The sequence below is a fragment of the Scyliorhinus canicula genome, chromosome 3 (assembly GCF_902713615.1).
Source record: "Scyliorhinus canicula chromosome 3, sScyCan1.1, whole genome shotgun sequence".
Classification (NCBI taxonomy): Eukaryota; Metazoa; Chordata; class Chondrichthyes; order Carcharhiniformes; family Scyliorhinidae; genus Scyliorhinus; species Scyliorhinus canicula.
This window is the reverse complement of record NC_052148.1, coordinates 33,219,671-33,243,908: the sequence shown is the minus strand read 5'-3', so window position 1 is coordinate 33,243,908 and position 24,238 is coordinate 33,219,671. Positions and strand designations below refer to the sequence as shown.

Below are 24,238 nucleotides of genomic sequence, written 5' to 3'. Positions count from 1 at the left end.
AATAGGGTGCTCTTTCAGAGGATTTCTGTAGACTTGATGGGCCGAATGGAGTCCTTCTACACTGTCATGATTCTATGGTTTAGAATCATAGAAATGTTACAGCACAGGAGGTGGCCATTCGGCCCATCTTCTCCATACCAGCCCGAGGACACCAAGGTGACCGTTGTAATCCCACATTCCTGCACCTGGTCCACAGCCCTGTAGTCTAGAGGATTTAAAGTGCAGGTCCAGGAAGAGTTTAGGGTCTCTGCCTCCACCACCAATTCAGGCAGCGAATTTAAGACACCCACTACCCTCGGCGTAAAAAAGTTCTTCCTCATCTCCCCTCGACATCTTCGGCCTCTTATCTTGAATCAATGTCCCCTGGTTTTAGAATTCTCCATCAATTTTATCCTATCCACTCTATCTCTTTGCCTGATAATTCTATGCATCTCAATTAAGTCACCCCTCAGCCTTCTTTGTTCCAAGGAAAATAACCCCAACCTATCTAATCTCTCCTGTAGCTATACTTTTCTAGCCCTGGCAACCTTCTTGTAAACCTCCTCTGCACTCTCTCCAGAGCAATAACGTCCTTCCTGTAATGTGGTGACCAAAACTGAATACAATACTCCAGTTATGGCCTCACCTTTGTCTTATACAATTCTAACATTATATCCGTACTTTTATATCCTATACCACTGCCAATGAAGGAGAGAATTCCATATGCTTTTTTAACAACATTGTCTGTTTGAACTACTGTCTTTAGGTACCTGTGTACTTACGCCAAGATCTCTCACTTCATCCACCTTTCTTAGGGTATTCATTCCCATATATTATGTACTCCCTATAACCGTTTGACCTCTCTAAATGCATGACATCACACTTTTCGTGTTAAATTCCATCTGCCACTTTATGGCCACTCCACCAATCCATCTATATAATTCTGGAGATTGTAGCTATCTTCTACACTGTCCACCACTTGTTCAATCTTTGTGTCATCTGCAAATTTCCCAAGTGTGCTCCCCACGTCCACATCCAAATCATTAATATAGAGCACAAACAGTGAGGGGCTCATCACCGAGCCGTGTGGAACACCACTTGAAATAAATTTCCAATTGCAAAGGCAACATTCAACCATTAACCTTTGGCTCCTGTTACTAAGCCAACCTTTTATCTAGTTTGAGTTTGCCACATTGCCCTGTATCCCATGAGCATTCACTTTCTTGACCAATCTGCCATGTGGGACTTTGTCAAACATCTTGCTTAAATCCATGTACACAACATCCACTGCACTACCTTCGTTGACTCTTCTGGTCACTTCATCAAAGAATTCAATCAAATTTATGAGGCAAGACCTTCCATGCTGACTATCCCTGATGAGTCCATGCCTTTCTATGTGGCAGTTAATCCAATCTGTCAGGATTGATTCTAGGAATTTCCTGTTCTTTGAAATGCTCAAAATAGGGCAATAGGATCTTTTACATCTACCTTGGCAGTACAAGACTGTAGCTTGTCATCTTTTTATTTTATTTCATTTTATTTTAGCTTGTCATCTCGTCAAAACGATGGCAATTCCAATGCTCACTCACTATTAGTGTCAGTCTTGATTTTTGCTGCTCAAGCCTAGAACGCCAAGACCTTGTGACTGAAAGGCTTCAATGCTACCAACTGAGCCATGGCTGATACATAGAACTGATGAAAGGTCATTCAGCTGAAAAGGTAATTAATTCTGGGCTTTCTCTCCACAAATGCACCTGATCAATTATTTTTAGCATTTGCTGCTGTTATCATAGAATAATAATGATCAGGATCAAGGAGCACGCTGAAGCAAATTCAGTTTTATACAAATTAATTTGCAAATTGTTCAGTTTTATTAAATGATTGCAACTGGGAAACCTGTGCAATTTATAATAAGGGGGTTGGAGTATAAAAGTAGGGAAATCTAGCTACAATTGCAAAGGGCATTGGTGAGACGACATTTGGATTACAGTGTACAGTTTTGGTCTTAATACTGTGGAAGTACACTTGCATTTGAAGCAGTTCTGAAAAAGTTCACTTAGCTGATTTCTAGGATGAAGGTATGCCCTTTAGGAAAGGCTGAACAGGCTGGGTCCATACACATTGGAGTTTAGAAGATTAAGAGGTGATTTTATTGAAACATAGGATTCAGAGGGTACTTGGTAGGGTAGATGCTGAGAGGATGTTTTCTCTTGTGGTGCTCAGTTTAAAAATAATAAAGGGTCCACATTTAAGACGGCAATAAGAAAGAAATGTTATCTCTCAGACAGTCATTAGTGTTTGGAATACTCATGCATAGGGAACACCCACCCGAACATGGGTCTGAGACATTTCCATGGAGGTCCTGCTGCAAGATCATTGCGACTGAAACAAGATGCAATTAAATCCTCTTTAACTATTACATTCTCACACTTTTAATTCCTCCCCTCTGCAGGAGAACCAACCATGGTGCAATGAATTTGTAAAACAATTGTTTGAAAATCAGATTTGTGATGCATTATCTGGAAGGGCTATATTTGGTAGTTACGAGGACAGGAAAGAAGGTCCCTAGAGAATTGGATATAATCTGATATTAAACATCTTCTAAAGTTTTAATTTAAAGGATTAAGTCACGGCAGGAGATCGCAAAGCCTTGGTTTGCTTCTCTTGCTCCATGTGGGGAGCCGAGAATATTTCCAGTGCCCGAGACCAGCATGTGTGCAGGAAGTGTCTCCAGCTGCAGCTCCTTGAAACCAGAGTTTCGGAGCTGGAGCAGCAGCTGGGGACACTGTGGAGCATTCGCGAGTCGGAGAGTGTCGAGGATAGCACGTATATAGAGAGATGGTCACACCGTAGGCTCAGATTCCACAGACAGAACAAGTGAGCTAGGCAGGCAGTGCAGGAATCTGCTATGGCCATTCCATTGCAAAACAACATATACTTTGGATATCGTTGAGAGGAATGACCTCTCAGGGGAAAGCAGCAGCAGCCAAATTTGTTGCACCACGGTTGGTTCTCCTGCAGAGGGCAGGAATAAAAAGTATGGAAATGCAATAGTTATATGGGATTCAATTGTAAGGGGAATAGATAGGCGTTTCTGTGACTGTAAACAAGACTCCAGGGTCGTATATTGCCTCCCTGGTGCTAGGGTGAAGGATGTCTCGGAGTGGTTACAGGACATTCTGGAGGAGGACGGTGAACAGCCAGTGGTCGTGGTGCACATCAGTACCAACGGCATAGGTGAAAAAAATGGGATCAGGTCTTAAAAGCAGAACAAAGAGTGTTAGGAAGCAAATTGAGAAGTGAGACATTTAAGGTAGTGATCTCAGGATTACTACCAGTGCCAAGTGCTAGTCAGAGTAGAAATAGCACGATATCGGATAAATGCATGGCTGAAGAGATGTTGTGAGGGGGAGGGTTTTAGATTCCTGGGTCATTGGGAAAGATTCTGGGAGGTGGCACCAGTACGAACTGGACAGGTTACACCTGGGCAGGACTGGGTCTGTTGTCTTAGGGGGAGTATTTGCCAGAGTGGATGGGGAGGGTTTAAACAAATATGGTAGGGGGATGGGAACCTATGCAAGGAGTCAGAGGAGGAGGAAACAAGGACAAAAACAGAAGACAGAAAGGGGAATAAGAAAAGTGATAGGCAGATAAACCAAGAGCCAGATTCAAACAGGGCCACAGTGAAAAATGTTGGGAGTTGGACTAGTAATGTTAAAAAGCCAAGCTTAAAGGCTTTGTGCCTCAATGCGCAGAGCATTCGCAATAAAGTGAATGAAATGCACAAATAGACGTGAATAGATATGATATGGTCGGGATTACGGAGATATGGTTGCAGGGTAACCAGGGGTGGGAACTGAATGTCCAAGGATATTCAGTGGTTAGGAAAGACAGACAAAAAAAGGAAAAAGGTGGTGGGGTTACATTGCTGGTTAAGGAAGAAATTAACACTACAGTGACGGAGGATATTAGCTCCGATAATGCAGAATCTGTATAGGTAGAGCTGAGAAACAGCAAGGGTCAAAAAACATTATTGGGCACCATATATAGACCCCCAAACTGCAGTGATATCGTTGGGAATGGCATTAAACAGAAAATTAGGGACACGTGATTAAGGAACAATTGAAATTATGGGTGATTTTAATCTGCATATAGATTGGGAAAATCAAATTCGCCACAATGGACCGCGCCCCCGCAACCTAAAAAGATGTGCAGGGTAGGTGAATTGGACAAGCTAAATTGTCCCTTAATTGGAAAAGAAAATTAGATACTCTGAATTTATTTTTAAAAACATAGCGAAGAAGGTCTTGCTCCAGGACGTTGATGAGTCTCATGAAACACTGGTGTGCAGGCATCTGGAGAAAGCATGATCCTCTCTGTCTGTAGATGTTATGTTGGGGTTATCATCTCCTTCACTATGTGTGCCCATTCCCTCCATCCTGTGAAGTAGCCTTTGGCTGAGAGAAGGCAGCAGGTGCCGCTGCTGGTTTCTTCTGCTGTTTTTAGTGTTACTAGCACCACCTTTCTTGTTCTTCATCAAAGGTCAAAGGTAGATTTTCAAAAACTATTCCCACGCTGCTGGTAAAGCTGACATGACAGCAGGGAAGATCAAATCAAGGTGAGTGACGGCCAAGGTAGGGGGAATTACTTTCAGAATGTTGGAAACCACCTGTGAAGTTTGAAATTTGGCTCTCCGAACAAGTACTGAGAGCAAAGGTGGCCGAGAGACTATCCAATTTCACTGTTCAAAGGATTTCTAACCCATCAGTTTCAATGATAATGGTTTCCTGCTATGCTCGTCTTTTTGGCCATGGCAAGATGCAGAGTTTAACAAATATGCGATCTCACTGTGAAAGCCAGTATGTGGGTTAATCTCACAATTAATTGTCTATTTCCATATTAAAATTACTTTGCTGACAGCTCCACGGCAGCTTTTCACTTGTCCACAAATACGTGCAGCAACCAATAACACTGAATGGAAGAAATTGTGTCAGCTTTCTGACCTGGTGTTGTGGTTTGGGTCTTTTAGCCCACATACACCAGAAATCATGCCACCCCCCATCCCCTTTTTGTGAGTTAAATTTCTCTGTGCGTTAATGCTGCCCTCATCAGCATTCTATGAGCAGGATTCACCTGAGGAAGGAGCAGTGCTCCGAAAGCTAGTGTTTGAAACAAATCTGTTGGATTTTAACCTGGTGTTGTAAGACTTCTTACTGTACAGCATTCTATGGTTCTACAAAAAAAGAACCAGAGAAAAAAAACATTGAACTCCTGACCACTATCCAGTGAATATAGACAGAAAGTGCACTCGGGTGGGTTAGGCGAAGGCTATGGCTTTCTCCATGGCTACTTGGGTCAGGTATCTGAGAGCAAACCAGCACTTGTGCAACTACACCCAACATAAGCTGATGCTTTTATGGGAAATAAGAAATTCCGTATGTCTGCATCAACTCTCACAAACTTCTGCAGGTGTGCCACAGAAAACATCCTATCCGGCTACATAACAGCTTGGTTTGGCAACTGCTCGGACCAAGAACGCAAGAAACTGCAGTGTGGTGAACTCAGCCCACCGCATCACACAAGCTCACATTGATTCTGTCTACACCTCCCCCTGCCTCGGGAAGTCAGACAGCATTGTCAGAGACCCCTCCCACCCAGTCTTTGCCCTCTTCCAGACCCTTCTGTCAGGCAGAAGATACAGAAGTCTGAAGACCCGCACATCCAGACACAGGAACACCTTCTCCCCCACGGTTCTAGACTTCTCAACGAGTCTCCGTTGGACAGATCTGTTCCCTGTAAGACAGTATTCATGACACCCTATGCTCATCTTGCTCATGTATTTGTTTTGTTTGGCCCCTGTTTCGCACTGTAATCAATTACTTATTTGTCAATGTACTTTGTCGATTATTCTTTTGTCTACTGCGTACATCCCCTTGGCCGCAGAAAAATACTTTTCACTGTACTTCGGTACATGTGACAATAAATCAATCAAAAATCATTCAAGATGGGGAGAGATTTATCAAAAAAGGCTATTAAGGATGACTGAGGTGAGAAACCGAACGCTCTGTCATTTAAAATGGCAAGTATACTTCTATATATGGACGTATTATTCGGATGGAACTTTACTCTGCATCCCCTGACACCATTCTCAACCTGGTACTGCTGAGATTGCAAGCTGGAAGTACAATGGTACAGCCGTGAGATCTTTCCACCTTTAACGCAAAAGTTACCCAAATTTATCAAACAGAATAAAAACAGCTCTGACCTGGTTACTGCACTAATTTTCATATCCATAAATGAGATTTTCTTTACAAGTCACATCACTTCGACAGTGGAGAAAATAAGTGACCTGGCTCCAGAGCTTCAATAATGCTAAGAACCAAGGAAAAGCTCCATTCGGTATTCCTTATTTGTTTCCTCTTGATTCTTGTGCAATGTGATATGATGAAGCATGTCAGTTCATCAGATAGGTGGGTCAAATAAACAGGGGCGGCACAGTGGCAAGCACTGCTGCCTCACAACACCAGGGACCCGGGTTTAATCCGGACACTTAATCCCACTGTCTGGAGTTTGCACATTCTCCCCGTATCTGCGTGGGTTTCCTCCGGGTGCTCCAGTTTCTCCCACAGTCCAAAGATGTACAGGCTAGGTGGATTGTCCATGCAAAATTGCCCCCTTAGTGTCGAACGGTTAGGTGGGGTAATGGGAATAGGGCGGGGGATTGGGCCTAGGTAGAGTGCACTTTTGGAGGGTTGGTGCAGACATAGAACATAGAACATAGAACATAGAACACTACAGCGCAGTACGGGCCCTTCGGCCCTCGATGTTGCGCCGACCTGTGAAACCATCTGAAGCCTATCTGACCTACACTATTCCATTTTCATCCATATGTCTATCCAGTGACCACTTAAATGCCCTTAAAGTTGGCGAGTCTACTACTGTTGCAGGCAGGGCGTTCCACACCCCTACTACTCTCTGAGTAAAGAAACTGCCTCTGACATCTGTCCTATATCTCTCACCCCTCAATTTAAAGCTATGTCCCCTCGTGTTGGTCATCACCATCCGAGGAAAAAGACTCTCACTGTCCACCCTATCTAACCCTCTGACTATCTTATATGTCTCTATTAAGTCACCTCTCAGCCTTCTCCTCTCTAACGAAAACAACCTCAATTCCCTGAGCCTTTCCTCGTAAGACCTTCCCTCCATACCAGGCAACATCCTAGTAAATCTCCTCTGAACCCTTTCCAAAGCTTCCACATCCTTCCTATAATGTGGTGACCAGAACTGCACGCAGTACTCCAGGTGTGGCCGCACCAGAGTTATGTACAGCTGCAGCATGACCCTGTGGTTCCGAAACTCAATCCCCCTGCTTATAAAGGCTAGCACACCATATGCCTTCTTAACAGCCTTATTAACCTGGGTGGCAACTTTCAAGGATTTATGTACCTGGATGCCGAGATCTCTCTGTTCATCTACACTACCAAGAATCTTGCCATTAGCCCAGTACTCTGCATTCCTGTTACTCCTTCCAAAGTGAACCACCTCACACTTTTCCGCATTAAACTCCATCTGCCACCTCTCAGCCCAGCTCTGCAGCTTATCTATGTCCCTCTGTATCCTATAACATCCTTCAGCACTATCCACAACTCCACCGACCTTCGTGTCATCTGCAAATTTACTAACCCATCCTTCTACACCCTCTTCCAGGTCATTTATAAAAATGACAAACAGCAGTGGCCCCAAAACAGATCCTTGCGGTACACCACTAGTAACTGAACTCCAGGATGAACATTTGCCATCAACCACCACCCTCTGTCTTCTTTCAGCTAGCCAATTACTGATCCAAACCGCTAAATCACCTTCAATTCCATACTTCCTTATTTTCTGCAATAGCCTACCGTGGGGAACCTTATCAAACGCCTTACTGAAATCCATATACACCACATCAACAGCTTTACCCTGATCCACCTGTTTGGTCACCTTCTCAAAAAACTCAATAAGGTTTGTGAGACATGACCTACCCTTCACAAAACCGTGTTGAGTATCGCTAATCAACTTGTTCTTTTCAAGATGATTATAAACCCTATCTCTTATAACCTTTTCCAACATTTTACCCACAACCGAAGTAAGGCTCACAGGTCTATAATTACCAGGGTTGTCTCTACTCCCCTTCTTGAACAAGGGGACAACATTTGCTATCCTCCAGTCTTCCGGCACTATTCCTGTCGACAAAGACGACATAAATATCAAGGACAAAGGCTCTGCAATCTCCTCCCTGGCTTCCCAGAGAATCCTAGGATAAATCCCATCTGGCCCAGGGGACTTATCTATTTTGACATTTTCTAAAATTGCTAACACCTCCTCCTTTTGAACCTCAATTCCATCTAGCCTGGTCGACTGAACCTGAGTGTTCTCCTCGACAACATTGTCTTTCTCCAGTGTAAACACTGACGAAAAATATCCATTTAATGCTTCCCCTATCTCCTCTGATTCCACACACAACTTTCCACTACTATCCTTGATTGGCCCTAATCTTACTCGAGTCATTCTTTTGTTCCTGATATACCTATAGAAAGCCTTAGGGTTTTCCTTGATCCTATCCGCCAACGACTTTTCGTGTCCTCTCCTCGCTCTTCTTAACTCTCCCTTTAGGTCCTTCCTGGCTAACTTGTAACTCTCAAGTGCCCTAACTGAGCCTTCATGTCTCATCCTAACATAAGCCTTCTTCTTCCTCTTGACAAGTGCTTCAACTTCCTTAGTAAACCACGGCTCCCTTGCTCGACAACTTCCTCCCTGCCTGACAGGTACATACTTATCAAGGACACGCAGTAGCTGTTCCTTGAAAAAGCTCCACATTTCGATTGTACCCATCCCCTGCAGTTTCCTTCCCCATCCTATACCTCCTAAATCTTGCCGAATAGCATCATAATTGCCTTTCCCCCAGCTATAATTCTTGCCTTGCGGTATATACCTATCCCTGCCCATTGCTAAAGTAAACATAACCGAGTTGTGATCACTATCACCAAAGTGCTCACCTACATCTAAATCTAACACCTGGCCGGGTTCATTACCCAGTACCAAATCCAATGTGGCCTCGCCCCTTGTTGGTCTGTCTACATACTGTGTCAGAAAACCCTCCTGCACACACTGCACAAAAACTGACCCATCTATAGTACTCGAACTATAGTATTTCCAGTCAATATTTGGAAAGTTAAAGTCCCCCATAACAACTACCCTGTTACTCTCGCTCCTGTCAAGAATCATCTTTGCAATCCTTTCCTCGACATCTCTGGGACTATTCGGAGGTCTATAGACAACTCCCAACAGGGTGACCTCTCCTCTACTGTTCCTAACCTTGGCCCATACTGCCTCAGTAGACGAGTCCTCAAGCGTCCTTTCTACCGCCGTAATACTTTCCTTGATTAACAATGCCACACCCCCCCCTCTTTTACCATCTTCTCTGTTCTTACAGAAACATCTAAATCCTGGAACCTGCAACAACCATTCCTGTTGTTATTCGACCCGAAGGCCGAATATCCTCCTTCTGCACTGTCTGCATTCTAGAATTCTCCACCTTGTGATGATGTGCGTTGCTCATTTGTGAGATATACCACACTTATATCACTGTCAATTTAGGTAGCCCTTTCCCGTGAGTAAATTATTTAATTGATATAAGTATTTAATAATTGAGACGTTCAATGTCAATTAATGATACTCCCAAGGACTTAATCAACGAGACTTCAGATCCGACTCCCAGAAGGGCCACACAGGAACCAAAGATGACTCATTTTCTCTCTATCGAAGTTTATAAAATGATAATTAATTTTACAAGTAGATCACGGCATTAATAGTTAAATTAAAACTGTGGGAGGATGCTGCTGCATCATGGATGAAAGAATTTTCCAGTCATCAATGTTATGGTAATAATTATATGTAAACTTCAACTGCACACAGCCAGCTTGGTTTATAACATGAGAAAAGGCAGTAAAATCATTTATCATGCTATTACTATTTGTTTTCAGTCTGAATACATACAAGGCAGGATGTTAACATATCGATTCTTCTCTTTATTTTCTTCCTTTGATGCAGCTTCACACGTGGCCTGGATTGGGCATGTAGGGAGAGCCTGTGTTTCCATGGAAACAATTTACTTCAGTATATTGCTTTGATAAAAGTGATAAAAATGGTGAACCCATGAGCACTGATGATTTAAGACATATCACGACCATTAGAATCCAAACTTGCAGTTTGACTGTTAGGTTTTATAATAAACAAGTAATGAATGGATCAGACATCAAACCATTTTAACTATTTTTAGACAAACTAAAATCATGTTTATATTGAAAAACCATTGCCTGAAGACTGGTTCTATAATATCAACCAGTTTATGGTAATGGGTGGACTCCATAGCAGCCAATCTTTTATTTATGTGGCTGCCTGTTCAATTGCCGGTTGCAAATTGTTGGAGGTGACGGAGAAAAGGCAGGTGTGAGAAACTCAGCCAACTGGAGACCAATGTTACGATTATCTTCACTCCCAACAGTTGTAAGAATGAAAAGCTATCAATAAATCTGTAAATAATAAATCAATAGATTTAAATAACTGGCGCACTAACAAAATGGTTACATTCAACACAAGAATTTCTAGCTATTACCTCGTCATGGGTCAGAAGATTTCACGAAGTTGATGAGCCATTCACCAACCCCTGGCTGAAAGGTTTGGCAAGCCCGTTTATGCATGGTCGTGAGGCTCCGAGCTGATTTATTGACTGCTGCCCATTAACTCGCCCAGCTTAGAGAGTTTCGCCCCCTCTGAGAGGTGGTCCCGTCTCAGAACTGCTCGACTGCAGCACTTTAGACCCGTGCGGATGTGCAATTCCAGAGGGTGGAACAAGTGGTGGTGGGCATTGTTCAATACAAGGTGTCCGAACTGCAAGGACCCTCACCAAGCACTAGGAGGAGGCACTTTCGGAACCAGTAATAGGTTGGGGGGGGAAGAGAAAGAGTGCTATTTACCTCAAGTGACCATCAAAACACTTTTGACACAATTGATGGCATCACTTCCACCACTCTTGTCGGCAGCGCCTTCCAGGTCACTATCACACAGTGCTCGCTTCACATCCCCTGCATCTCTTGCCAAATTTGTGTGCCCTGGTCCTTGTTCAAACAAGCAAATAAATGGATGAGACCAATCTAAGATTCAACAAGCTTGAAGGTGGAGCAGCATAATGCTGTGGAATGCGCAGAGCTTGCCAATACATTGATGATGCCCTGGTAACCCACTGCATCCTTATCTGTATTCTGCATTTTAGACATGACTTGTCACTGGACCAATATTGTTCAATATGGGGTGATGATGCGCAGCTCTCCTTCACTACAATCTAATTCACACATCCTTTCTGCTACCTGTCACCCATCATCTGTCACATGTCCTGCGGTGACAGGTGAGCAAAATGGCAGGTGTGGATTCACAGGGAGCTGTGAACTAGTGCATGATGGCTCAGGCTAGGAGGTTGTTTTTCATTGGAAAAAAGCAGAAGCGGAACTCGGTAGCTCAGCAGCCCTTTGCTTCTTGCCTCCCTAATTGAGAAAGGGGCTTCACCTCAGCAGCCAGCAAATCACAGCTTGCAGGGATCCTATCAATGCTGTCATAAGGCAATACCAACCTCCCATTATAAAGGTGACACCAGTCACCATTACCACATGGAACATGACAACATTAGCCAATAGACCAGAAAAGAAGAACTGCACTTGTCGGTCGATAGCTGCCTAGGTACATCATCCAGTTCACTGGCTCTTCAAGGCTTTCTAACCAAGGATGGTTACATTTTTTTTGTGGGTCGGTCATGGAAAGGAAGAACGGACCAAAGCTGGTGTACCACCATCTCTTCAGTAAGTAGATTTACATTCCCAAAGGAATGATCGTCTGATGATGCTTAAACACCCCCCTGCACGGCAACAAGCAAGCAGCTCTGTTAGCACACCCCTGAGAGGTCAATCCGATGAAGTAGAGGATACATTCTATAATGATCTCCATTCCTCGATTGCTACTGTGCTAAAATGAGACAAGTTAATGACTTCAATATAAGAGTTGGTGTAAATCACCAGGCATGGGAATGGTTCAAAAAACAGGGTTAGCAGTTGTAACAGCAATGGTCTCCTCTTCCTGAAGATGTATGCTGAGCATCAGCTCTTAATCACCAACACAGTTTTCTGCCTCCCTAATTGAACATGCATACCTGTCCTGTGCATTCATGTCAAATTAACTATGTCATCATAGGCAGAGGAACAGGCAGGATGTGCATGTAACAAAAGCGCTACATTGCTGACACTTCCAATGCATGAAGGTCGAGAAATGACTCAATGTCTCAAACAGGCAGTCTTGAAAGAATATACTTCAGAGTCACTTGTGCACATGAAAATGGACACTCACTTTGAAGATGACTGAGTGACCTTCAGAGATATACTGTACCTCACTGACTTAAAGGATCATGGTCCTATCTCTCTTTAGCATCAAGATTAGTTTGATGAAAACAAGAATGTAATCCCAAAATATCTGGAGAAGAAATATCACGTCCACAGTGCTTATGTCAGTGACAAGTTACAACTAGCCAAGCATGATTCCAACTGAAACATCGGCAGGACTATCCAATGCGAACTCAGAGAGATGCAAGATATTTGCCTGAATCAGAAAGCAGCATAGTCATATGCAGGTAACAAAGACTGGAAGGGATTCAACAATGCTCCAAAATCGGTCTATTGGTTCATCACCAATACCCAGCGCTGGTGGGTCTACACTATTCACAAAAAAAGCCCAAATTCTATAAAGACAGGCAGAACACTTCAATCACATTCTCAAATTAACCTTCATCCATCAATGAAGATGCAATCGACAGGCTGCCATCAACTGTTTTCTTCATGACCTTCGAAACAATAAATGCAATTAAACACAGGAGGCTAATGCTATTCCAGCGGCGGTCTACCGCCTGGACCAGAAGCTTACTGAACTCTTTCAGTTTGTGGGAGTAGGAACCAACATGCAAAAAACAACAATATTTCCACTGCCCAATATCTCACTGTCCAGCTGCAAAAGTGGAAAGGAACTTGACAATCTTGCTACAATTATAGAGGAATCTCAGTCCTCTCAATTGTCAATGAAATTATTTGCCAGAATCCTTCTGGACTTCTCAGGATCCGCTGCCAGAGGTTTTAAGAAAGGTCAAGAAACTATTGATATGGTGTTTGCAGTTAAACAGTTCTCGGAGAAAGGACAAGAAGAGAACATGGGCTTCTATACCACATTTGTCGACCTGACCAAGGTGTTTGACACACTCAGTGAGGATACCTCTCAGTACAGTCTGGGGTATCCTGTCCTATTTACAGTCAGTACCGTTGGAAGGTAATGGAAAAAAAAGACAAGCAGAGTGGGAAAGGAAAGGACAGAGTTTTATACTAATATTGCATCAGCAATAAGATCCATGCAGGGAATAGTGGTTAAAAAAATAAAATTAAAAGCTCTTTATTGGAATGCAGGTTCTACAAATAAAGGTAAATGGTTTGAATCTAATCGCCATTGCAGAGAACAGATATCCCCTTCACGTCATCAAAAAAGCATTTGCTTTGGCTCCTTTACCTGTCGGCCTTAATGGAATACAAGAGCTGGAGTAAGAGTAGACAATATGGTCTGTCAAGTCTGCCTTGCTATTTAATACAATCATGGTTAACTATGGACTTCAACATCCATCTCATCCTCCTTCCACCTCTCGCCCCCTGAAACTCCCCATATCCTTTGATCTCCCCCCTCCCCGAAACTCTCCTTATCCTTTGATTCCCTGACAGGCCAAAAATCTGTCTATCTCAGCCTTAAATAGAGCCAATGGTGGAGCATTCACAACCCACAGAGGTAGGGAATTCCAAAGATTCACAGCCCTTTCGGTGAAGAACCTTCTCCTCACCAGTCCTAAATGATTGGCCCCTTATGCTGAACCTGTGTCCCTTTGTTCTCGCTCTATCGACCCTGTCAAGTCGCTTCAAAATCTCATATGTTCAACGGGATCACCTCTAATTTTTCTAAACTCCAGGGAATATAGGCCTATTTAGGAATGTACCCAGCCTATACCGGAAACAGTTTCTTCTTGAAGATCATCCAGCATTGTTACAGGTTTTTCTGCCAGTATTTGGTTCCAATTTAACCTGGATAGGCCCTCTCATCCCACTGGAGTTACCTCTTTCCCAATTTAGAACTTTTATTTTAAACATACTCTGATCTAAAATCAGAGCTCTAAACGTTCACGGTGTCAGTAGGCACGGACACATGATAAAGTTAGCACAAGTCATTAGATCAAAGGAAAGTATTAAAAGAAAATATTTGGGTGCAGTAACAAATGAAACTAGACAAACTTGCATTAAATTCTTCTCTGAAAAGCTTGTTGTCATCTGCCATTCGCCGATTAGCTTCCTCTTCCAGTTTCTCAATAGATAATGGTGGATACTTTCGGTTAGTGCTTGGAGATCTTGCGAGCAGTGGCATGCTCTGGAGTTCTATATGAAAAAAAAATAGATTTATCTAAAGATGCAAAGAGGATCATAATTAAAGTACAGTGTTCTGGTGATAAATCCAGGTTTAATGTTTTGAAAAATGACAAACTCAGAATTGCAACCAAAGCTATTAGGCCTCAGAGAGTACAAGCTTCAACTTAATTAAAATACACACCCATAGAAACAAGAATTTAAATAAGAATATTTAATAAGTGTGTAGGGATTTCTTTTGACGCTCAACTTTTCCAAATTACACAAAACATCACAGCAGTTACAAATTAATCTGCAACCTCTTATAATTGGTGTAGGAAAATAACAAGCCAGGCTGGTCTGTGGACTGTTCCAGTAATTACTTTGCACTAAAGTAGCATATGTATTTTTTTTTCTCTCAGCCCTCTTTGTCCCCAAATTGCATTCATGATCATACTTGCTATGGATCTATTTCTCTTCACAATTTACAGTTAGCTACGAGCTTATCAGTGACCAACAATTCAATAACTAGAAGTTGAAATATGCACAAACATCCTGGGTTACCATTGACAAAAGCTAAACTGGGATTGCCACAGAAATACAGTGGTGACGAGATCAGGTCACAGGCTAGGAATTCTGTAATGAGTAACTCGCCTCAGTCCACAAAGCCTGTCCACTGGCAGAAGTCAAGGGTTTGATGGAATACTGTCCACTTGCCTGGGGAAGTGCATATTTAACAACTCAAAAGAGGCTTGGCACCATCCAGGCGCAGGTAGCCACTTGATTAGCATCCAATCGGCACTCAATGGCAGCAATGTGCACGATTTAGAAGATGCATTGCACCAGCTCAACAAGGCTAGTTTGACAGCACCTTCAAACCCACAATCTCTACAACTTGAGGATTGAGCAGCAGATGCATGGGAACACCACCTGCAAATTCCCTTCCAAGCCACACACCACCCTGACTTGGAACTATATCGGCATTCCTTTAATATTCTGGAACTCCCTGCGCATTAGCACTGTGGGTGTACATCCTTCGGACTGCAGTGGTTATAAAAGGCAGCTCACAACACTTCCTCAAGAGCAAATAAAGATGGGCAATAACCACTGGTCAAGCCAGCGAAGCATACATTCGTGTGAACACTGTTTTTAAATGAGGAAGGAATGATCTAAAACAAAATCATGCAAAATTGATGCAACAGGAAAATTCAACTGGCTTGGAGTGGTCCTTCACATTTCTAATCTATTTGTTACTAAATGATAAAGTATTCAGGGATAGAATCATAGAACATACAGCACAGGAGGAGTCTATTCGCATTATCCCTTCTGTGTCAGCTGATTAACAGGCATCCAGCTCTTGGCCCACAGCCTTGTAGCTTAGAGCATTTCTAGTGCATTTGCAAGTACTATTTAAATGCAATGAGGGTTCTGCCTTTCACCCTTTCAGCCAGTGAATTTCAGATACCCGTCACCCTTAGGTGAAAGAAATCATCAACTTCCCTTTAATGCTTCTCCCAATTCATGAAATCTATTCCTTCTGGTTACTGACCTCTTTGCAAAGCTATATAGATCCTTCTTATTCACTGCAATTAGGTGTGCTCATTTTATACACCTCAATTAAATTTTCTCTGTTTCAAATAAAACAACCTCAGCCTATCTAATCTTTCTTCAGGGCTAAATTTCTCCAGTCCTCTCAACATCCCCAAATATCCTTGGTGCCCTCTCTAGCATGATCACATCCATTAGTCCTTATCTCAAAAGCACTGGAGGTAGAAAACCACACAAGAACATAAGACGAGAAGGCCATTCGGCCATGGAACCTGCTCTGCCAGTCAATAAAATCATGGCTGATCAGAGTGTGGTCATACCCCAGTTTCTTCCCTGTCAACCCCATAATCGTGGATTCCCTGGTCAATCATGAAAATCTGTCCGACTTAGCCTTGAATATATTCTGAACCAAGCCTCCACAACTTGCTGGGAAAGAAATTCCAAACACTGATGACCCTCAGCAAAAATATTCCTCATCCTCTGACTTAATGTGAGACCCCAAATTTTTGAAAAAGTGCTCCCCTAATTCTAGTTTCCCGTATCAGAAGAAACACCCTTGCAGCATCTAGCCTGTCAAAATTCCTCAGAATCTTATGTTTCATCAAGATCATCACCGATTTTTCTGAACACCAAAGAATATAGTACAACACGCTCATCCTTTCCTCTTAAGGCAATGCCTTCATCTTAACATTCAGCCTAGAGAACCTCGGAACCACTTCCAATGCAAACATGTTCCTCAACAAGTAAAGTGACCCCAAAACTGCACACAGTACTCAGAGCTGTGGTCTCAAAAATGCCCTGTACAGTTGTACGAAGACTTCCTTGCTTTTATACTCTGTCCCCTAGCAATGAAGGCTAACATTCCATTTGCCTTCCGAATTACTTTCTGTTCTTGCATACTAACATTTGAATAATCCCTCTATACTACAGCATGCTGTAGTCTCCCCCCATTTAAATAATATTCTGTTTTTCTATTCTTCCTACCGAAGTGGACAAGCTGACGTTTTCCCATATTACACTTTCAAGGGCTGGTGAGGGAGTGGGCCTCCGGATCTGCCACACCATTGAAGGAGCTCATTTATGTAATTTGGTATCATTTGAGTGCCTGTCTCTGGAATCTTCATTAGCAAGCCGGCCAGGCTTCAACAGCTGTCCAATGCCAGACCAGCTGCATGGTGGCAAGGACATATCATGGTAGGAAGAATTCTGAAAGTTAAGTAAAAGTGCTTTTTGAAGTTAATGTAGTTTGGCCGATTAAAGTTGCAGCAGTTCATTACAGGTCAGTGGATGAACCAGCATTAATAATTTTACTATTTCAGAGGATTGTCACCCTCCTGGCATTACCTGGCATCAGAGCAATGGGCTTGGACTCCATTCAGCACCAGGAAAAATGCATATGGCAATGGGCCCTGTACCCTCGGAAAACAAGGTCACTGGAGATGTGGAGCAGCAGCCTGCAGAGGAAAGGCAAAATGCTGGGCATTGGGACGCCAGAGAAGGCGGTCAAGGAGCACAAAGGAGAAGGAGACCAGAGCATAGGATCTATGACCCAAAAGTAAAGAGACCTGTAGATGATGGAGAACCAGTGGCAAAGTAGACTGTGACTCTTTTGACAGAGGGTCACATACATCTGTGCCCTCGTTTGCTACAGACCTCTCCCAGGCAGCTTCACACTGGCGGCATCCAGGTGATAATTGTCTTCTTCATCAATGTTGGACAACAGATCAGAATCACATTTAATAGGTCATCATGTGCATCAACTGCTCTCGTCTCTGGAGCGGTCAGGTAGTACCCTCAGGCAGAGGGAGGTGATGCTGAAGAAAGGTGCCCATGCTGCATGGTGAGGTGGCTCCCCCCTGCTACCCTCACATTGGTTTCCAGTTTGGCACATCATGGAAGAGGACCCCCCCCTTTTCCACATGCCTGGCAGGCATCCACATTCACTATGTCATTCAGGCCCTGGTGCTGCAGTGGCAGGCCTTGGCACAAACACTTCCCCTTGGAACAAGCAGAAGCCTCATTTATGGCTTCTGTAGGCGACTGCAACCTGTCTCTATTCCTGCCAAATAACTTTTAGTAGGCAGGAAACCAGTCTCCATCCCAAGTGAATGATGACCCTGGAAAAATCTGAAGATTCCTACTCGGTATGGGTTTCTGACACAAATATAGACCTGGCTCCTATTTCTAGTCTCAAATTGGAAATTCCAATCCTTCAAAAGTATTTTATTGTCTGTGAAGCACTTTGCAAGATTCAGAGACAATCAAAGGCATATTTAAAATATAGGAAATGTTTTGGTTTACTTGTTTGTATTTTTAAAAATATTTTTATTGATTTTCAATTGTATTTATAAAACAGAAAAGATAACATACAGGAAACATATACATAAACAGGAGGCATATTAACAGAAAACTCTGAGTGGTTGGCTATAACAGTTGTACCACAAACTATATCCATGATGCCCATGGTATAAAGTCAGACCAGGGCTGTGTCTTTGGCCACAGAGGCGTAACCTGATAAGTTGCCTTGGCAGCATCACCGGGTAATTTTCCCCCCTCAGTACTTGCTTTTCACTTCCCTCTGGGTGTTGCCTCCCCTTCTCCCTTCCCTCCCCCCTCCCCCACCTCCTTATTATCCCGTCTGGTTCAGTCACCCTGCCATCCGCCTCCCGTCTCCAGCAGGCGATCAGGGAGGCAAAGGCTAGGGCGTCTGCTCCTCCCCCCGTAAAGAGCCCGGATTGTTCCGACAGCCTGAAGACCGCCACCATTGGGCATGGCTCCACCCTCATTCCCAAAACCCTGGACATGGCTTCAAAAAAGGTGGCTCAGTACCCGGCAAGTCTGGGACAGGACCAGGACATGCGAGCGTGGTTGACCGGGCCTCCCTGGCACCATTCACATTTATCCTTCACCTCCGGGAATAACCCGCACATGCATGTTCGAGTTAAGTGCGCCCTGTGCACCAACTTCAGTTGTGTTAGGCTCAACCCTTCACATGAGGAGGTGGAGTTGGCAGTGTGCAGTGCCTCGATCTAGAATCCTCCCCTCATTTCCATGTCCAGTTTTTTCTCCCACTTTTCTTGTGTCTTATCTGCTTCCCTTTCTATTCTTTTGACTACCCGAGGGCGACAACCAGTGGCTAGATTGTCAGGGCAAATAGCAGTGGGGTAATTGGTATCTCTGCCTCGAGCCTGTGCAGACACAAGTATTCAGAGCTGGTGGTGTTTGTTTGTACGCTCGCTGTGGTAGCAGCGTACGGTAGTTTCATCCAGGTGGTGAACTCTGGTCCAAACCCAAACCGTTCCAGTACCTCCATTCGACTCTGTCGAAGGGATTCTCTGCATCCAGGGAGATGATCACTTATGGTATCTCTTCCCAGGTAGGATCATGGTCAGGTTCAGCAGGTGTCTGTTGTTTGCCATTCGTTGTCTGCCCTTGACAAACCCTGTCTGAACTTGAGAGACTACCTCTGGCACACAACCTCTACAGTCGCTTCACCAGGACTTTAGCATCAGCGTTAAGGAGTAAGGTGGGCCTGTTCGACAAGATCCTTCTCGACAGCTAATCATTGATAATCTCCCGCAGGGCTGTTGCAAATATTTTATAGAAGTCCACTGGAAATCCATCTGGACCCAATACCTTGCCCGACTGCATGGATCTGATGCTCCCGATGATCTCCTCCAGTCCCAGTGGTGCTTCCAGTCCCTGGTTCTTTTCTACCCCCACAACTGTATGTCCAGCCGTTGAGAAACCATTTAATCTCAGAGTACCCCTCTGGGGGCGTGGAGGTGTACAGTCCCCGGTAGAAGGTTGCAATGGCCTTGTTTATTGTATTTGTCATTGTGACCCGCCGCTCAGCTGCGCTATCTCCCTTGTGGCTTTATCAGCTGGTGTGCCAACAGGCGGCTGGCCTTGACCCCATGTTCATTAAAGGTAACCGGTGTCTGGCAGAGCTGGTTCACTGCTTTCCCAGTGGAGAGCAGGTCAAATTCCATTTATAGTTTGTTCCTCTCCACCAATTGCACCACGGTCAATGCCGTGGAGTACCGCCGATCCATTTCCAATATGGAGTCGATCAGTCGATACCTAGCCATCCTTTGCTTCATGCTCTTGAGAGCTCTGTAAGCTATTATTTTCCCTCTTATCACTGCCTTCAGCACCTCCCAGAATGTGGAGGGCGACACACCCCACATTCTGGTTGCAGGTTACATACCAATCGATGGCTTGTGATACTTTCTCACAGAACACCTGGTTGGTGAGGAGAGATGTGTCCAGCCTCCATGATGGGGTCACTGGGCCCAGCCCATTTTCAACCTCACATCCATGTAATATGGTGTGTGGTCAGAGATTACTATGGAGGAGTATTTCTGCCCCTACCATCCCTGGAAGCACCGAATTATCAACTGCAAAAAAGTCAATACAGGAGTAGACTTTGAGAAGGTGGAAGGCCTCGAATGGTTGAATCTCCACAGAGCCACCCTCCTCCCCCCATCTGCTCCATAAAGGTGTTAAGTTCCTTTAAATTCCTGGCTTTCCCCCTAATTTGGGCTGGTTTTGTCCTTCATTGGGTCCTGTACACAGTTGACGTCTTTCCCCCCATGGTGAGCTGGTGGGAGTCGAGGTTGGGGATCTCCGCCATTGCTTTTATTTAAAACAAAGTCAGCATCATCCCAGTTAGATGCATATATATTTACAAGCACCACCGGTGTCTCCATGTGTGACCATCATTCTACCCCCACCGGCCCTCTCTGCCCTTGCAGCATCTCTGCCCTTTCCAATACCACGCTTTCCACCCCCTCATTCCTGCCAAGCAACTCCTCCCTTGCGGAGTTGGAGATGCGCTGCACCCCCCCAATACCTTGAAATTCTATCATAATATGATCGCTGTCACCTAGAAGAGGCTTTACCATGTGGTTGATTAATCCTATCTCATTAGTCATTATCAGATCCAGAGTAGCCTGCTCCTTGGTTGGTTCTGAAAATACTGCTCTAATAAATTGTCCTGAATATACTATGAACTAATTTTCCAGGCTACCTTAGCCAATGTGAGTCACCCAATTTATGTGCAGATTATTGTGGTACCTTTCTCACAAGCCCCATTTATTTCATCCTGGATACTCACTCACTCTTGCAGTGTAATTACTATCAGGGGGCCCATAAACTACTCCACTCAGCATATGGTCAGATAGTTGTAGGGCTTTACTGCAATAAAGAGATTTCAAATCTCTTTTAAAACACGACTAATTAAACACTGTACTAGTATTACTAAGCTATCTGCTAACTATTGTCAAGAAGCAGAGTTACAAACTAGAAATACAGTTGGTAGATCAAAGGAAAAGCAAATTTCAGCATAACCAGGAATGGAACTATAGCATCCCAGTTTATCACATCATAATTTTTAAAAATTGCTCGTATACATATTGAGTAATCAAGCTGATAACTGTGAAAGTTGAAAGAACATGATTGCAATGTATGTAGCATTGGAGGGAGGTAGTGGTAATGTCACTGGGCAAGAAATCCAGAGATGCAGACTAACTCTCTGGTTCAAATCCCACCACAGCAGCTTTAGAATTTAGGTTCAATCAATCATAGAACATAGAACATAGAATACTACAGCGCAGTACGGGCCCTTCGGCCCTCGATGTTGCGCCGACCTGTGAAACCATCTGAAGCCTATCTGACCTACACTATTCCATTTTCATCCATATGTCTATCCAGTGACCACTTAAATGCCCTTAAAGTTGGCGAGTCTACTACTATTGCAGGCAGGGCGTTCCACACCCCTACTACTCTCTGAGTAAAGAAACTGCCTCTGACATCTGTCCTATATCTATCACCCCTCAATTTAAAGCTATGTCCCCTCGTGTTGGTCATCACCATCCGAGGAAAAAGACTCTCATTGTCCACCCTATCTAACCCTCTGACTATCTTATATGTCTCTATTAAGTCACCTCTCAGCCTTCTCCTCTCTAACGAAAACAACCTCAATTCCCTGAGCCTTTCCTCGTAAGACCTTCCCTCCATACCAGGCAACATCCTAGTAAATCTCCTCTGAACCTTTTCCAAAGCTTCCACATCCTTCCTATAATGTGGTGACCAGAACTGCACGCAGTACTCCAGGTGTGGCCGTACCAGAGTTATGTACAGCTGCAGCATGACCTTGTGGTTCCGAAACTCAATCCCCCTGCTTATAAAGGCTAGCACACCATATGCCTTCTTAACAGCCCTATTAACCTGGGTGGCAACTTTCAGGGATTTATGTACCTGGATGCCGAGATCTCTCTGTTCATCTACACTACCAAGAATCTTGCCATTAGCCCAGTACTCTGCATTCCTGTTACTCCTTCCAAAGTGAACCACCTCACACTTTCCCGCATTAAACTCCATCTGCCACCTCTCAGCCCAGCTCTGCAGCTTATCTATGTCCCTCTGTATCCTATAACATCCTTCAGCACTATCCACAACTCCACCGACCTTCGTGTCATCTGCAAATTTACTAACCCATCCTTCTACACCCTCTTCCAGGTCATTTATAAAAATGACAAACAGCAGTGGCCCCAAAACAGATCCTTGCGGTACACCACTAGTAACTGAACTCCAGGATGAACATTTGCCATCAACCACCACCCTCTGTCTTCTTTCAGCTAGCCAATTACTGATCCAAACCGCTAAATCACCTTCAATTCCATACTTCCTTATTTTCTGCAATAGCCTACCGTGGGGAACCTTATCAAACGCCTTACTGAAATCCATATACACCACATCAACAGCTTTACCCTGATCCACCTGTTTGGTCACCTTCTCAAAAAACTCAATAAGGTTTGTGAGACATGACCTACCCTTCACAAAACCGTGTTGAGTATCGCTAATCAACTTGTTCTTTTCAAGATGATTATAAACCCTATCTCTTATAACCTTTTCCAACATTTTACCCACAACCGAAGTAAGGCTCACAGGTCTATAATTACCAGGGTTGTCTCTCCTCCCCTTCTTGAACAAGGGGACAACATTTGCTATCCTCCAGTCTTCCGGCACTATTCCTGTCGACAAAGACGACATAAAGATCAAGGACAAAGGCTCTGCAATCTCCTCCCTGGCTTCCCAGAGAATCCTAGGATAAATCCCATCTGGCCCAGGGGACTTATCTATTTTGACATTTTCTAAAATTGCTAACACCGCCTCCTTTTGAACCTCAATTCCATCTAGCCTGGTCGACTGAACCTGAGTGTTCTCCTCGACAACATTGTCTTTCTCCAGTGTAAACACTGACGAAAAATATCCATTTAATGCTTCCCCTATCTCCTCCGATTCCACACACAACTTTCCACTACTATCCTTGATTGGTCCTAATCTTACTCTAGTCATTCTTTTGTTCCTGATATACCTATAGAAAGCCTTAGGGTTTTCCTTGATCCTATCTGCCAATGACTTTTCGTGTCCTCTCCTCGCTCTTCTTAACTCTCCCTTTAGGTCCTTCCTGGCTAACTTGTAACTCTCAAGTGCCCTAACTGAGCCTTCATGTCTCATCCTAACATAAGCCTTCTTCTTCCTCTTGACAAGTGCTTCAACTTCCTTAGTAAACCACGGTTCCCTTGCTCGACAACTTCCTCCCTGCCTGACAGGTACATACCTATCAAGGACACGCAGTAGCTGTTCCTTGAAAAAGCTCCACATTTCAATTGTACCCATCCCCTGCAGTTTCCTTCCCCATCCTATACATCCTAAATCTTGCTGAATAGCATCATAATTGCCTTTCCCCCAGCTATAATTCTTGCCTTGCAGTATTTACCTATCCCTGCCCATTGCTAAAGTAAACATAACCGAGTTGTGATCACTATCACCGAAGTGCTCACCTACATCTAAATCTAACACCTGGCCGGGTTCATTACCCAGTACCAAATCCAATGTGGCCTCGCCCCTTGTTGGCTTGTCTACATACTGTGTCAGAAAACCCTCCTGCACACACTGCACAAAAACTGACCCATCTATAGTACTCGAACTATAGTATTTCCAGTCAATATTTGGAAAGTTAAAGTCCCCCATAACAACTACCCTGTTACTCTCGCTCCTGTCAAGAATCATCTTTGCAATCCTTTCCTCTACATCTCTGGAACTATTCAGAGGTCTATAGACAACTCCCAACAGGGTGACCTCTCCTCTACTGTTCCTAACCTCGGCCCATACTGACTCAGTAGACGAGTCCTCAA

At 43.9% G+C, this 24,238-nt stretch overlaps 1 protein-coding gene across 4 annotated transcripts in view; it reads right to left on the bottom strand.

Annotated features, from left to right (window-relative positions):
- The window catches only part of LOC119963887 (receptor-type tyrosine-protein phosphatase alpha), a 300,421-nt gene that overhangs the window by 64,446 nt on the left and 211,737 nt on the right, over window positions 1-24,238 (bottom strand). For all 4 annotated transcript variants that reach the window (XM_038793255.1, XM_038793256.1, XM_038793254.1 and 1 more), the window contains 2 exons: window positions 14,383-14,519; window positions 10,015-10,105 (listed from right to left, as the gene is read on the bottom strand). In XM_038793255.1, the coding sequence (XP_038649183.1) occupies window positions 10,015-10,105; window positions 14,383-14,519 (228 nt within the window). The remainder of the gene's footprint in view (window positions 1-10,014; window positions 10,106-14,382; window positions 14,520-24,238) is intronic.